The sequence below is a fragment of the Meriones unguiculatus genome, chromosome 8, assembly GCF_030254825.1.
Source record: "Meriones unguiculatus strain TT.TT164.6M chromosome 8, Bangor_MerUng_6.1, whole genome shotgun sequence".
NCBI lineage: Eukaryota > Metazoa > Chordata > Mammalia > Rodentia > Muridae > Meriones > Meriones unguiculatus.
The window spans coordinates 22,227,149-22,242,645 of record NC_083356.1 but is presented as its reverse complement, the minus strand read 5'-3'; the positions used below and the strand labels follow the sequence as shown (position 1 = coordinate 22,242,645).

Below are 15,497 nucleotides of genomic sequence, written 5' to 3'. Positions count from 1 at the left end.
ATCTGGCCCCAAAGCCTAGGCTCTCACTTGCTCCACTGCTTCCAGCGTCGCTGTGCGTTCTCCCTTCACCCTGAACAAAGGCTGGTCAGGGTCATGCAAGTGAGGAGACTACTCCAGGAGCACCTGTTTGGGGCTCAGGGGACGTGAGGGAGACGCTGCCACCCTATGCTTTGCCTGGCTGGGTGCAGCACACACCGCAGCCTTCACTCTGAAGTGCCCATTGGAACAGGGGATCTGGCCATCTCGAGGGCAGAACAGGCCAGGGATGCGTGAGGAGGCAGGGTCCAACACGAAAGAGCGCCTTTGCTTGGTAGCTTTGCAGAAACCCAGGTGGCATTACCAGGCAGGAACTAGAGGGAGAGAGGCCGTCACCACCCACCTGGCACAGTGGAGCCGTCTGCCCACACCTCTGGAGGGGCATCCAGTTGGTGGTCAAGGCACAGGCCAAACCTACAGCTTGGGACCCAGTAATGGCCTCGTTGTAACACTGGGCTGACGTCTACCCTCCACAGTTTGCTTGTCAGGATATATTGTACCTCCATGGGTTGTCAGGGGAATCAGTAAGGCAACAGCCTACAGTAGTGCCTGGCCAAGGAAGCATGCCTAGTGCCATCTAGATGAAATGCCAGCCCTTCCGGAGTTGGGAAGACATAGCTGCGCGCAAGTCAACCGAGTGGTGGCTGGGTCCTCCAAACCTTCCTTCTGCTTGGATGGAAAATGAAGCCCACCTGGGACGGGTGTGGCTGGGAAGGGGCCGTGTCGGGGAGGGACTCTGCTCAGGTTCCTTAGCTAGAAGGAGTTGGGGTAAGAGGAAGGTCCTCACGTGGGTCAAAGTGCAAGTGTTGGCGGATGCCCATAATCCTGGCACTTGGTTGGCTGAGGCGCAGTCCCTGTGCTGGAGAACAGGTGCCAGGGCCACTGATGAGCAGGCCACCCTCAGAGCCGCAGCAGTGCCCTCAGGAACCTGACCAAAAGGGACGGGTCCTGGGTACCACCTCACTAGCATGTATCCTCTAGCAAGGGCCCCCAAGGCTTCTCTGCCAACCACCTGGCTCCCATGTCCTCTGGACCCAGGGCAGGTCCGACCAGAACCGTGGACCCTGTGCTTCCCATGCAGATGGCAGCCTGGTGTGCCTCAGCACCCCTCCAGCCCCTGGTGTTTGCCTGGGGACCCCCAACTCCTCCTAAAGCTCAGGGGACATTGGGAAGACCCTTAAGGCTTACCCCCCTCTCTGCCAGCTGAGGTGGCCCACGCCCTGGCAGAAGCAGAGGGACAGAACACATCTTTTGGTGGGCCTTTATGAGCATGCGCTCCTGCCAGCCCGTGGCAGCCTCACTGGGAACGGGGCCTGGCGGGTGAGGTACCCAAGGGAGCACCCCAGGCCGCCTCCCCCATGTACCTGCCCCTCGGAGGGGAAGTCATGCTTTTGAGCCTCCCGGCCACCCGCCTGATGCGCTACACAGACTCGTGAACCAGCTCAGGCTGTGCCTCCCCCTCTGGCGTTGGTCCGGGGGACTCAGCCCGTTGGCCCAGAACCTCCAGGCCGCCAGGCTCCTCAGTGCCGGCAGGCATTGGCTCAGAGTCCCTCTCAGCCTCCGCATCCTCCGTGTCACTGGTTCCTCCCTCCGCAGCCGGCCCCGACGGGGTGTCCTGAGAGCAGCGCAGGCAGCAGTAGGTGGTGACCGCCATGAAGATTCCCGCCAAGGCCACCTCAGAGCCAGCAAGGTAGAAGATGATCTCGTAGTTCTTCAGAGCATCCACCAGGCGGCCTACAGGGGGTGTGTGTCAACATCTGGCAGGGGCCCTCTACAGCTGTTTGGATGGGGCTTACTAGTAACACACAAACGCCCTGCCACTCCAGCTCTGGGACCACCACGCAGGCTAAGCTTCCGGACCTGACCCCCTCCCCAGGCACAAGGCCTTCACGCTAACTGCTTGATAAGGACGACACGGCCATGAGCCGCCTCCGGCTTTTCCACCTGTCGCCCGTCGTGGGTGGTCCCTGGTTGGGGAAGGAGCTTCTTGGCCGTGGAGCGAGTCCACCAGGCTTTCGAGCAAGGGGGGGCCTCCCTAACTCCCCACTCCCGGAAGTTCTAGCCAAAGGCCTCCCACTAATAGGTCCCAGGCTTTGCCGCCCCTCCTCCTACGGGGCGCACCGGCAGAGGGTGGTCCAATGAGCACAGCCACGGCCTCCACGAGCAGCACCAGGCCCAGCGCACTGGGGAAGCGGGGCGCGCCCACGGTCGCCATGAGCACCTCGAACTGCAGGGCGCCCACCATGCCGTAGGAGAGGCCGAAGGCGATGCAGAAAGCCACGAGGGTGCCGTAGGAGCGCGCACGCGCGCTGATCAGGTCCGTGAGCCCATTGGCCAGCAGGGCCAGGCTGAAGAGGTAGGGGACGTGGGGTCGCAGGCGCGGCAGTCCTGCCAGGGCGCCACACGCCGGCCGCGCCACGATGTCCACGAAGCCCACGATGGACAACAGGAAGGCGGCCTCGGCGTCAGGCACGCCCGCGTCCTTGGCGTAGTTCACCAGCAGGATGGCCGGCACGAAGAGCCCCAGCGCCATCAGGAACTTGGTGACCACGTAAACCACGAAAGCGCGGTCGGTGCACACAGCCACGTCCAGCAGGCGGCGGCGGCGAGCCCGGCGGCCACCACCACCCGGAGGCGCGTTGTCTTCCGTGGGGTCCGGGCGCGGCGAGGGCCCCGGGGGCGGCCGCATGACGGCCCCGCAGGCGCAGCAGTGCAGCAGGAGGCCGCCAAACAGCAGGAAGCCGCCGCGCCAGCCGAACCGCTCCCCCAGCAGCTGGCCAAGAGGCGACAGCGCGGACAGAAACACCGGGCTGCCCGCCGCGGCCAGCCCGTTGGCCAGGGGCCGTCGCCTCTCAAAGTAGAGCCCCAGCATGATGAGCGAAGGCTGGAAGTTGAGAGCCAGGCCCAGGCCTGCGGGCGAGGCGACGCGGCTGGGGTGCCCCTCCTGGCCCCAGGGGCTGGGGGCCGGGCTGGACCCCCGACGGGGAGGATGGGCCTGAACCCAGGATGCTGAGCCAGACGACTCGGAGGTGGGGCGTGGGGGGGGCGGGGATGCCCCATTTGGGGGAAACTGAGGACTGAGAGATGTCCAGGAGGGAGTCCCGACCCGCACCCACACCCTTGCGGGGGAGAGACGTGGGTACCCTCACCTGTGAGCACCCCGGCTGTCAGGTACAGCTCCAGAAGGCGCGAGGCAAAGGAAGCCAGAATCATGCCCGCCGAGGCCAGCAGCCCGCCGGCCAGCATCACCGGGCGACAGCCAAAGCGCGTCACGAGGACGCTGGACAAGGGGCCTGTGGGCAGCACAGGGTCACCGTCTGGGACGGACCACTCTCCCCTCCAGAAAATGCGCCAGGCCTTGTACTTCTGAGGCCTGAAGGACCTTGAAGGGGTGGTTAGTCCCCACCGAGCAAGCCAAGGGTTGAGGGCGGGGATTCGTCTCTAGGCTCTAGCTTCCCAGCCCCGACGCTGGACCCCGGGGAGGCATGCCCGGGATCAGGAGGGAGTGCTGACCCGTGCCGTACAACATGGCCAGCATGATGGAGGACACCCAGGCCGTGTCACTGTAACCTGCCCCGAAGTCATGCTTGAGCTCCCGGAAGAAGACGCTCACGGCCTTGGGGAAGCCGTAGGCGAAGCCGGTGATCACGAAGCAGGCGCCCAGCACCACCCAGCCCCAGCCACCATCCGGGGGGCCCGCACCCCGCCGCGGGCCGCCAGCGCCCATCGCCTCTCTGCTGGAGAAGAGGGGGACAAAAGGCGGTGGTGGGCGCTGTGCGGGAGTGGGCTGAGACCTGCAAGGAGAAACAGTCCCGGCCGCCCCCTGAGCCCTTTCAGGTTTGTAGAGCCAGCAAGGTGGGAAAGTCACCCCAAGTGTTCCGACCTTCCTGCACAGGCCAGTGAAGGGCGAACGGAGATTTGACTTCAAGGTGTCCCCACCAGGACGCCTCTCCTCCTGAGACCTAGTGATGGCAGGGGAAGAGGCCCCGTGAGTGCTGGACTCCAGCAGCCACTGTGGACCCAGAGGGGTGTGTGTGTGTGTGTGTGCGCGCGTGTGCGCAGGGGACCCTCAGTGTCTGCCCTGAATATGCGAAGGTTTGTGGACAAAGGCACCACACACCAAGTGGGTCAGACGCCAGCCAGCCAGCCGGCGTGGCCTTACAGCTTGTTCCGAACTTCTCTCAGGACCAGGAATAACTCGCAATTAAAACAACAGGAAAAACTGGCCTCCGCCTCAGCCCACTTTGGTCCAACTTGTGCTAGTTCTGGAAGGAGTTTGCCCTGTAACTTGGACGAGTCTCCTCTCCTGGCTGAGCCTCAGTTTCTCCACTTGTGGGGTGGCTGACTGAGCATCTGAACACCAGCCAGAGATCTTGGGGGAGGGTTGGGGGGAGTCTGGACCCCACGGGGAGGTGGGGACCTTGGAAGGGGCTCTGAGAGACCTGAGCTCCAGTGGTTCCCAACCTAGGTCCTCCATCCCCTAGGCAGGGCTCCCAGGTCCTACTGTACTCGCCACCACAGGCGAGGGTGATGGCTCAGGGGAGCCCCAAAGACCCTGGGCTTCCCCTCCAGGACCCCTCCTCCTCCCCCCATTCCAGGTTCCAACTTTCCTTAACCCCCTCCTCCCCCCCTCAGCCACATGACTGTGAACACAAGGACAAGAAGCTGGCCCCTGGCAGCCCTCACCGCACACTCACCTGGACCTGACTCTGGGTTTAGGGTTCGGCCTCACATCTCCTGGAGCCTGCCGAAGGGGCTGCCTCCAGCTCCGCCAGTGCCCAGCCTTGACTACAGTGGCTGCGCTTCTGCTAACAACCCCTTCCCCAGGCCTGGGGCTTAAGAGTCCTCTCATCCCACCCCTGCTAAGAAGCTTTTACTAGGAAGGGAACTGCGCCCAAGGGACTGTGCGCCAGCCAGCGGGGCGGGACACAGGGGGACCAGGGGCCAGGAGACCCCTTCCTCCCCACGTCCTCTGACAGCGGCCACAAAGCCCTGCCTCGGGAGAGGGGTCATAATCTGGGCCTGGGGGCCCAGTAGCTCCTTGGAGAGACCCAGCCTGTCAAGTCACTTCAGTGCACCATTGCTCCCAGGTCACATTCCAGGAGGGGCTCCTGGCCTCCCGAGGATAAGGCTAATCCAGGCCTGAGCTTGGCTGTGAGGAGGTGGAGAGGTTGGAACAAAGGGCGCTGTGTCCCAGGCAAAGGGGCGCCGTCTCGGGATGCCATTTGGAGATTGAGGGATGAGGGTAAAGGCCCTCCTTAAAGAAAGGGGGAGATGTTCCTGAGGGGCTGGCCTGGGATTACATTCTCCCCAGGGGAATCTCCACCTCCAAGACATTACCCTGTCCCCAAATCAGACACCTTCACTCCCACTGTACCCATTTCCTTTATTATTATTATTTTTTAATCATTTGCAAAAGTTAAGCCGGATGCCTGTGGGACGGGGGCGGAAGAGGGGCCACTTCCCTTTGGGTCACAGGGAAGAAGAAGGTGGGAAGCGTGAGGCTGGATCCCCGGGAGAGCGTTCGGTCCAGTTCGGTCCTGGAAGCTGCTCCATGTTGAGAGCCCAGCCCTCAGGGAGCTTCTGGGAGATGGGCAGAGGGCTTGGGATGGTCCCTGGGGTTGGCGCCTGTCGGATCTGCTGCTGCTGCTGCTGCTGCTGTCGGCTGGAATAGCTCTGGGCAGGTGTGGTGGGCCACCTCAGACCCCGGTGGAGAACATCACTTCAGCGGATGAGGGGTGCAGAGCGGTCGTTGGTGACAGTGGGGCGCAGCTTCACGGTGGCAAAGGGATTTGTACCCCTGTGGGGGATGGGTGGGGTGAGAGGGGTAGATCCCCACTGGCTCCGGGTCTAGGGAGAGCGGGCCAGGCAGCTGGCCAGGAGTCTGCTTCTCGCCGCCCGCCTGCTTTGAGTCACCTGCTCCCATCTGGCCTCCTGCCCGCGGGACTCACCGTGGAAAGAGCTCTGGGGGGTTCTGTTCCCAGGACATAAGTTTCTGCACGAAGGGAGGGCAGGTTCAGGGGCGAAAGGAAGATAGGGTCCCACCACTTGCCCCAGGAGAGCACAGCACTGGGGGACAGAGGTCCTGAGGGGCCAGATTTGAGGACACTGGGCAGCCCAAAGTCTCAGTTTCAGAGTTGAGAAAGCTCTAGGCTTTGCACAGCTCGGCCTGGGGCTGACTGCCCCTGTCAGGTAAGGCTAGCGACCCCGCGGCCCCAGCCTACTCCTTCACCACCACCTCCCTCCCATCCCCCGCAGAAGAGTGGCCAAGGTCTCCCTTGCTAGGCTACCACAGAGGTCTGGCCAGGCGGAGGCCAGGCGGGGCTGACCTTGACTTCGGTGGCTGCCCCCATGCTGCCCACACTGCTGCGCCTGCTGCTGGGCAAAGGTGCGGGTGCAGGGCTGGGGGCACGGCTTGGGACACGGCTCGGAGTCCGGGAGCGGGACTGGCTATCCCAGTATTCTGATGAGGCTGAGGGATTGCCTGGCCGGTCCAAGAGGTCATCAAGGCTGTGGCTGCCCCGGAGGGGGTAGGACCTGAGTCAGAGAAAGCAGGCAGGCCTGGTGGCCCCCCTCCCACCTGCTGGGCCTGGGGCAGAAGGAACTGTGAAGGATCTCTGGCAGGAGGCAGAGTGAGCTACACAGGGCCACAGCTCTCCAGAGGCCAAAGAGGGCAGGGCCTTTAGATTTAGCTCATAGATGCCTCCTGGAGGGAAGAAGCAGGGACCCTTGGGGCCCCAACCAACCAACTATGGTACCTGGAAGGCAGTTCATTCATTGGGCTCATGGGGGACATGGAATTCATGGGGGTCACAGGGTTCATGGGGTTCACGGGCATCTCCTCCAAAGGTTTCACATAGGCCTCAGGGAACCAGCCACTCCTGTAGGGCAGACACCAAGGACCCCTTGAGCCAGCCGGTAGGCAGGACAGCAGAAGTCCTGGGTCTCCAAGGCACCACAGGACAGAGGCTCACCCCACCAACATGGCTTCCCTGGTAGTCTAACAGGCCTAGCAGAACCTGTGACACTCAACCTCATGGCCCCACCAGGGGCTGAGGCACCAGGGAGAGGAGGAGTCGAAAGCTAAGTCGGACGCCCCTCAGCCATGGGCCTCTCGTCATTTCTCTCGGTGTTCAGCACCAGTTTGGAGTCAGTCTAGGTTAGCGGGTGGCACAGACACTGAGTCCTTTGCCCACAGCCATAGGCAACACAACTATGCACCCTCTGCTGTTGGGCACTGATCCTCCTTGACCTCCACCCTTAATTAGAAGCCACAGCGCCTCCCCCAGGCCCCACCTCTGCTCACCCACCCGTAACTCACGTGGGCAGCCACCCACAGGCCTACTCCAGTGTGTCCATTGGGGCACTGTCACCCATCGGTCCAGCGCCCATGTAGTCAGTCCCCCCTTAGTACACGCAGATGCTCGAACCCCCCCTTCCCTTCTCTGTCTTCTACTCCCGCTTCCACTTGGACCCCACGCAACCCTTACCTCAGTCCCCCTCCTGTCCATCACCCCCCTCCCCCCACCCCAGTCTTCTGTAGAAGTGCTCCCAGCTGTCACCTCTTGGCCCTTCAGGGTTTTTACTGGCCTCTACTTCCCCCTGGATGCCCTGGAGAGTTGCAGGTTGAGCAGACACCCTGTCCCCTCCTGCAGAGACCAGAGCCCTGCACCCTGCTTTGGAGACCACCAGTCCCACTGAGCTCCAGACTATGTGGAGACTCTGGGGTGTCTGGCTCTCCCCGCTCCAAAGTAGGATGCAGAGAAGCCCACATTAGGCTCTTCCAGGGCCGGAGCCGTGCTGTACAAAGCCTGCGGGGAGGGGCTTTCCCTCCACCTCTGGCTCAGCTCCAGCCCAGGAGGGCACCGAGGGACGCTTAGAAGGCATGAAGGCAGGGGAGGGGCAGTTAGCTGAGCCCCTCGCTTCCGCGAGCCCGCTGCCCATCCCAACTGCCCCCTTCTCCTTTTTGGCCCTAGGAGCAGCTGAGTAAACTGAGGCGGGCAGGGATGGGAGAAGGGGACAAGGGGGGCCTGGAAACCTCGGTGGATCGCAGACCGCGCGAGGGGCGGGGGGGGGGGGGAGGGCGGGGGCTCCACTCACGCGGACGAGCCCTCCAGCTTGCCGTAGAGCCAGCCGTTCTGAGCTTCAGGCACCAGCACCTCAACGACGTCTCCAGCCGAGAATCGCAGCAGCGTGTGGTTGGCACCCTCCGAGTGGGAGACCAGGGCGCGGACTCTCCTGGCGCCGCCGCCTCCCAGGCGCTCGCCAAAAGAATTGGACCCCGAACGCTGGGTGCTGCTAGCGTAGAGCGAGGCTGCGGGGGGTGAGAGTGAAGATCTCCCAGCAGTTCATCCTCCATCCCTCCCGCCGCAGCCCGGCTCCCTCCCATCCCCTTCCCGCCCCACCCCCCGTGCACCCCTGGGCCCAGGGGTACCCACAAGCCGACGGCGTCCGCGGCAGTGAACGGCGGTCTGGCTCCAACTGGGACGCGGACCTTGCCTCGGCGGGCTCGGGGCCATAGGAACCGGAGCCGTGCCGGCTGCGGGGGGAGCCATACTCTCCCAGGGGCCTCGGGGGCTGCGAGGGCAGAGGGCAGGGGGTGGGGCGGGAGGGGCGGAGCCTCGCTAGCCCCGCCCCCAACCCCACTCCCACGGGTCGGCGTAAGGGTTGGGGACACGGTAGGGCCACCACGGGGGCGCAGAGGCGACCCCCCGGCGCCAGGGCGCTAAGGGCGCGACGTAGAGCGGGAGTGCAGGGGGTGGCGGGCTCCAGGCGCAGGGCGGTGGCGCCCAGGGCCCAGAAAAGGGCGGCGGGGGCGCGAAGGGCGGCGGGGGCGGCCAGGGCCTCACCATGTCCAGCCGGGTGGGCGTCAGGCGGCCCGAGGGGTAGGGTGGCCCCAGCGCCGTGCCCAGCAGCCCCGGGGAGTGGGCACGCGACGGGCTGCGGCTGGCCTCCGACTGCTCTTTCCATAGCAGCACGCGGTTCTGCAGCATCCCCCGGGCCTGGCCAGAGACCCTGGGTCACATCTGAGGATTCCTTAAGACGCCCCACCCCTTATCTGGGAGCCTGCCTTTCATGTGCTATGGCCCGAACCCCAGTCCTTGAAGAAGCCGCTGGGGCTGCCCAGATCTGTTGGGGTTAGCCACACCCATTGGGGCCTGCCCACGGGTCCCTGGCCCACTCCCGACCAAGGAAATCGGAAGCCTGTCCAGGCTCTGGGCTCCCTAGGTGGTCGGGGTGCTTCACCATATACGCATCTCGCTGGGTCCTAATCTGAGCAAGCTGGATGTTCTCTTGCATAAAATAGGGCGAACTGGGAAGTTTGAGCAAAGCAAAGTGTCTAGGCCGCGGGAGGGCTCCCCAGGGAGCTGGCTAGCTCTGGGTTCATCGGGAAGACTGCCCCAGTTAATGAGGCGGACATCAATCAACGGAGACGCCTGCCTGGCTTTATCTCGCTTCTGGCCCCACTACTGTTGGTCTTACAGAAGAAGATGCCGAGTCTCAGAGAGATGGGCGAGGGCCTCACCGACCCTGAGCAGCACGTGCACCTCCCACAGCCACCTTTGAAGGATTTCTCCCTGGAAGCTGGAGCTGCATCTGGCAACCTCAGAGCAGTCTCCTGCTGCGGTGACCACAGCCCTTACACGGTGGGAGCAGCTGGTCCAGCATGGCTGGGTGGACACCGCGTGTCCCTGCAGCCAGGAATTAGCAGAGGAGTTCAGAGAAGTGCTTCGGGGGTTGTGGACTGCTGGCACACCAGGCCTTACCTGCCCCGGTTAGAGGGGCTTTTACCCAATTTGAGAGCCCCAGCCAGGACTAAAACACCAAACAAGGCTGGGCTGGCACAACTGATCCTTCAATCCTGCCAGTCCCATTGGCCAGCACCCAGAGAGAGGCAGAATGGGGCTGGAGCTCCAAAGCCCCAGAGAACACCATGCAAGAATCTAACTCTACCGGGAGAGTGAAAAGGTGATTCTCTGATGCTAAGGGGCCCTAAGTGTGAAAAGAGGAGATGGCCGAGAGGGTTAGCCTGTGTCCAAGGCCTGGCACAGGGCACGCATCAGTGATATCAACACTCCTACAATGGGGGGGGGGGGCGGTGCAGACAGGAGGCTGGAAGGCCAGCTGGCCTGGGGTATGCAGCACGGCAGCACAAGTAACCAGAGTTCCTGTCTCGACAAGGCGGCAGGCAAGAACCCACTGACCACACATGCACCCTGGCACAGGTGTGCATACACACAGATGTGTGTGTGTGTGTGTGTGTGTGTGTGTGTGTGTATAAAAGAAAAAGTCAAATGAGGGCTGGTGCACTGCTCACTTGGTAGAGTATTAGCCTAACATCCACGAAGCCTTTAGTTCCATCCCAGGCACTGCATAAGCCAGACATGATGGTGAATGCTTTAATCCCAGCACTCAGGAAGTAGAGGTAGGAGGATCAGGAGTTTAGGGTTGGGGGAGTGGGGTTGTCTACCATGGCGACACTCTCCTGTAATCCCAGCACTCAGGAGGCAGAGGCAGGAGGATGGCTGTAAGTTTGAGGCTATTCTGGGCTGCAGAGCAAGTTCCAAGGTGGCCTGAGCTACTATATGGTCATGGGTCACCAAGTTTTTTCCAGGACATGAGAAAACTCCCGCTTTTGGGCTGGGGTGAAGATCCAGGGTGGGCATTCACCTAGCATGCCCCAGGCCCTGTGGTTCACCCTAGCATTGCCAAAAGCCAAAAATGAAGACTGGGGAGCTGGCTCAGTGGATAAGTGCTGAGGATAGGAGTTTGAACCCCTAAAAACTGGGAGCTCATAGATCCCCTCTTGAGCTGGCTGCCTGGCTGATCCAGTGCCAGTGAGTTTTGGGTTCAGCAAGAGATCCTGGCCCAGTAAGCAAACTGGAGACCGACAGAGGAAGACAGCACACAGCAACCTCGGGCCCTACACACATGCGTGGATGGGCACGACCAACACATGGAAAAAAGAAACTGTCTATAAATTAATACACAAAGAGAAAGAAAATATTATGATGTGTCCCCGTGAGGAAAAACAACTCTGAAAAGGGAAGCAATGCTAACCTCACCCAGAAAAGCCTCATACTCACAAGGGGACAGTCTGCAGTGGGGCCAGTCTACTTTCCAACTAACCAAGACTTAAAAAAAAGCATCCCCCAGGCTGTTGGTGAGGGGCCCAGACATGAGCGTCTCACGCACTGTGGGTGGAAGTACAAATCAGTGCAGGGCATCCCACGTCCCGGGGCTCAGCCGTTCCACCTGCATCTGGAGATGCCTCCGTGATGTCACTCACAGGGGAGCCAGGGTGAGGTGAGAAGAAAAGCCAGACCAGAAGAGAGAAACGGGGAAGGTGCCTCCTTGTGCTGAGGCCTTGCATTTCTTCACCTATCATTCTAGGCCTTCTGCTTGCTTAGCGTTACTCAACATGCTGGGTAATAACCCCAGGTCATGAGGAATTGAGTCGGGTACTGACTAGGTAATAGCCCCAAGCCATAGAGAATTTCTTGGCCCCGGCCTGACCACTCTGCTCCACCTGCAAAAACAATGTGCCCAGGTATGGAAAACAAATCCCGGCTCCGAATCTAACCACGATAACCAGCTGTCACCTCCTGGTAGCTACATGAATGTATATACACATGTCCCCAGCCCCTCTAAATGGCACTCAGTCTTCACCCTATGGGAAGGTTGGGCCCCTCACGGTTCCAATAAGGCTGCATCAGCCCGTTGAGATTGAGTCCAAACTGCTTCTCTGCCTCACTCTTCTTACATCTGGTGAGGAAGAAACCCTTTTAGGCTCTCTCAGGCAGAAGGACCTCCATCCCCACCGCCCTCAGGGTCATTCCTTTAGGCGCACAGACACTCTCTACTCTCACTATATAGGCTGAACAGCCAGCAGTCCGCCCGGACACCTCTTGCCTCATGAATAGTACAAGTCTTGTTGGCGGAACCTCAGTTCTGACCTCAGTCTCTGCTTTGCTCTGAACCCTCCCCATCCATCTTCCTGTGCCTCTTGCCTCAGACCCTCTGATCTCCAGGCTGATGGCTACCACCCACGCACCCAGATTCTGCAGGAAGGTAACTGGGAGGTGCTCTAACCAGACTCCAGGGGCTTCTCAATCCTTCTCGAATCACAGGGCTTGGAGGTTCTGGGGACCCCACATTTAACTTTGTGATTCCCCCCGTGTCTTCCCCCTCCTAATACTTGGGTCCATTTTCATCTTCTCCCTACACCCTGGGGGATGCCCCAGGCAGTGGAATGAGACTGCCCACCAGTCCTGCTTGTCATTTCAAGTGTAAACCAAATTATAAAATGGGCTCTAAATTGCCTATCCCAAAAGGCTCTCCCTTAGCTCCTCTCCAAGGTCATTTGAAAACACTCCATACTCTCAAGCTCTAGCCACCAAGCTCATTCAGTTTTCCACTCAAATCTGGCCGTAATACTCCCTCAACAGGGGCCATCACCGGCTCCCTGTCAGAATTTTGGACTTTGACCTTCTTACAGACTCAGACAACCTTTACAAATGAAATGTGAAGTAGTCCAAGATGCTCTGTGCCAGAAGCTTTTCACCCTTTGCTCTCGCCCCTTGCTCTGCAGTTCCTGTTCCGACCACCAGGTCCTCCTCTGACACCCAAAAAGCATGGACCCCCACCTGATCCCCTCCAGTTCCCTGGCTTTTGATCTAGCTAGTGAACCTCTCCCTACAACAAACTCCACCCCCACCCTACCAGTAACAATCCCCCTGCTGTCCAACCCTCATCCTCACCCTCTGCACATCTACTCCTTAGATCTGCAAACTAAACCCTCCCCCATGGATGCTCCCCTCCCCAACCACCCTCCCTCTCACCCTTCCCTTCCCTCGCCTGTTCTAGGGCACCAATGTTCCCCCAAGCTGTCAGGAAGGGAAGGCACCACCTGAGTCTTCATTCCCTTCATCCTGGCAGAAATGGACATCATAGCACTAAAGCTTAGGTTATTCACCGAAAATCCATTCCATTTCTGAAAACAGCTCACGCAGATAGTTCAACTCTGTGACCTCACCTGGCGATGACACATATTCTATCCTGACCTCCACCCTCACATAAGGTGAGAAGAACTCCCTGGAAGGCAACCAGGGGACCACACTGATGAACTCCATCAACAAAACGACACCTTCCTCTCAGAGGAGTAGCCAGTCCCTTTGGGGAATCCAAATTAGAATTACCAGCGCTCTGGCACTGGGATGGAATGTCTGTAATTAATGGTAACTTAGCTGAGAACACACAACAAAATGCTCACTCCAGAGTTAACTTTGACAGAGTAAGGGATCACTCAGGGTCTCAGTAAGCCAAAAACAACAAAGACACCCCTCTTCCCTTATCCCATCTCACTGGGCCAATAACAAGGGACTAACGTGGACGTTAACTCCTCAGAGGGAACTCTGTTACTCCATGTTCATTTCCTGGGTCAATCCACTCCAGACATTAGGCACAAGCTCCAGGGGCTGGAGAGATGGCTCAGCAGTTCAGAGCACTGTCTGCTCTTCCAAATGGACCCAGGTTCAATTCCCAGCACCCACATGGCAGCTCACTGTTCCAGGGGACTCAGCCCCCTTACACATGCAGACAAAACACCAATGTACATAAAAAAAAAAAAAAATTAAAGAAGAAAAAGGAAAAAAGAAAAAAGAAAAGGAAACATGCTCCAAAGACTAGAAAAAATACACTAACTCCTCAAAATAACTCCTTGACATGGCTTTTATGGCTTATTTTTTTCAACAACAAAGATGAGATCAAGAAGGCAAAAGAGAGAGGCCATGGCAAGGATCAGGGATAATGTCATGCCAGCTTCCATTTCCTGGTAGCGACTCTCAACAAAACCCAGCCTAAGCCCTCACCCACTGTCCCAAAGAAGCTGGCTCATCCCCCTGGGAGATGGGGGGGTTGGGGGGGTGAAGCTTTGAAGGCTCGTCCCAGCGTCCCAGCTGTGGGCAATGGGGCCATTAGAAGATGGATTGTAGGTCAAGTTACAAGCAATGCTCCCGCCCCCAACTTCCGTCCATATCTCTTTTCCAATGCCTTGGTCAAACGAAGGGACCCAACTTCTTGGGTTCCAACCAAGTCTGACCTCAGAACTCAGGGAGAACAGTATAGCAGCTGGTAGAAAGATCCTTTTTATACTAAACACAGAAGCCACAAAACACTGAGTGGCGTGGGCTAGCCCAAACCACTAACCTAACAAAAAAAGGTGTCTCAGGCATTCTGCATAATCCACCAAGTACCCCTGACTTAGTCTGCCAGCTTGGCAGACAACCCTCACCCACTCCTTTACCCTGATGTCCCAATGCCCACTCCCACCGTTAGGCCAGGATCTCTGGTCTCAGATTAAGGTTTCCATAGTCATCCCTCCCTGAGAATGGTCACCATTTTCCTCCTTAGCCTGGACTCACGTGGCATCCCTACCCAAAACCAGACCTCCACCCAAAGCATTCTGCCCTCGGTCAACCATGTAGCCTGGGATACCACAAATCCTTCAATAGCTAACTGCCACAGTCCTGTTTTCATAAGCCAGAGAAGAGCTCTGTCTTTGTTGTCCAAGACTGACATCCTTTCACACCCATCAGTCACCATGGTCATAAGCCTATCGCTGAGAGACTGCTGCAAGGCCTTTTAACCTCCACTAAAGCCCAATGACACTTATCATGGGGTCCAGCATCTCCGAAAAATCAGCCATGCTGATTTTCTCACTGTCTCGGTGCTCCTCTCTTCCACCCTCCTCCTCTGCTGCCTGCTTTTCTATCCCCCCCAAAAAAAACCACACACAACTCTCATCCCAAATCCCTTTTGTCTTCACCAGGCAGGACCAGGCATGCCCAGCAACTTACCTGGGTGGTTTTTGCCCCAGGGATTCTGAGACAGCCCTCATCACTTTGGACCTACAGAAGCACCTCACCGACACAGATATGTCCCCTGGTTTCCTTCTCCAGTGTGTAGATGACCTCCTTTTCTGAAGCCCCATCAGTCACTATGCTTTCCCAAGGCTCCCCTCATCCAGGGTCCAGGGGAAGTGTGTCACTGTGGAGGCGGGGCTATGAGGTCTTAAATGCTCAAGCCACACCCAGAGTGAAATGAATCCAGTCTCTTCCTGGCCGCCTTCAGATCAAGATGTAGACTTCTTGGCTCCTCCAGCACCATGTCTGCCTGCACACTGCTATGCTTCCTTCCATGATGTTATGTAATGGACTAAACCTCCGAAACTGTGAGCCAGCCTCAATTAAACGTTTTCCTTAAGCCGGGTGCATACCTGTGATCCCAGCACTCAAGGAGGCAGAGGCAGGTGGATCTCTGTGAGTTTGAGGCCAGCCTGGTCTACAAAGAGAGTCCAGGACAGCCAAGGCTACACACAAAAACCCTGTCTCGAAAAACAAAACAAAACAAAACACAAAACCACCAACCAAACAAACAAAACCCCAAAACAACAACAACAA

General features: G+C 59.0%; 2 protein-coding genes across 4 annotated transcripts in view; both read right to left on the bottom strand.

Moving 5' to 3' along the window:
- Positions 1-1,269: 1,269 nt before the first annotated feature.
- Positions 1,270-4,906, bottom strand: Slc16a8 (solute carrier family 16 member 8). Its single transcript, XM_060389062.1, has 6 exons — positions 4,734-4,906; positions 3,920-3,998; positions 3,550-3,770; positions 3,186-3,329; positions 2,158-2,946; positions 1,270-1,770 (listed from the first exon to the last, which is right to left on the bottom strand). Exons 3-6 carry the CDS (start codon positions 3,761-3,763, stop codon positions 1,457-1,459), a joined length of 1,461 nt encoding a protein of 486 aa, XP_060245045.1. The 5' UTR covers positions 3,764-3,770; positions 3,920-3,998; positions 4,734-4,906; the 3' UTR covers positions 1,270-1,456.
- Positions 4,907-5,402: 496 nt separating this feature from the next.
- Baiap2l2 (BAR/IMD domain containing adaptor protein 2 like 2) overlaps positions 5,403-15,497 on the bottom strand; it is a 29,171-nt gene continuing 19,076 nt past the window's right edge. The window contains exons 8-14 of one of the 3 annotated variants that reach the window (XM_021664285.2): positions 8,886-9,038; positions 8,475-8,613; positions 8,137-8,350; positions 6,795-6,917; positions 6,366-6,573; positions 5,988-6,031; positions 5,403-5,836 (exon numbers count right to left, since the gene is read on the bottom strand). In XM_021664285.2, coding sequence (XP_021519960.1) covers positions 5,761-5,836; positions 5,988-6,031; positions 6,366-6,573; positions 6,795-6,917; positions 8,137-8,350; positions 8,475-8,613; positions 8,886-9,038 — 957 coding nt within the window. In that variant the 3' untranslated portion in view covers positions 5,403-5,760. The remainder of the gene's footprint in view (positions 5,837-5,987; positions 6,032-6,365; positions 6,574-6,794; positions 6,918-8,136; positions 8,351-8,474; positions 8,614-8,885; positions 9,039-15,497) is intronic. The other 2 variants (XM_060389060.1, XM_060389061.1) reach the window with 2 other exon arrangements.

Coding starts and splice junctions, on each gene's coding strand:
- Slc16a8 (XM_060389062.1), bottom strand. CDS start 3,763: ATGGGCGCTGGCGGCCCGCGGCGGGGTGCGGGCCCCCCGGATGGTGGC. Junction 3,330..3,549: donor GGCCATGTTGTACGGCACGG/GTCAGCACTCCC, acceptor TGCTGCCCACAG/GCCCCTTGTCCAGCGTCCTC. Junction 1,771..2,157: donor CATTGGACCACCCTCTGCCG/GTGCGCCCCGTA, acceptor CACCCCCTGTAG/GCCGCCTGGTGGATGCTCTG.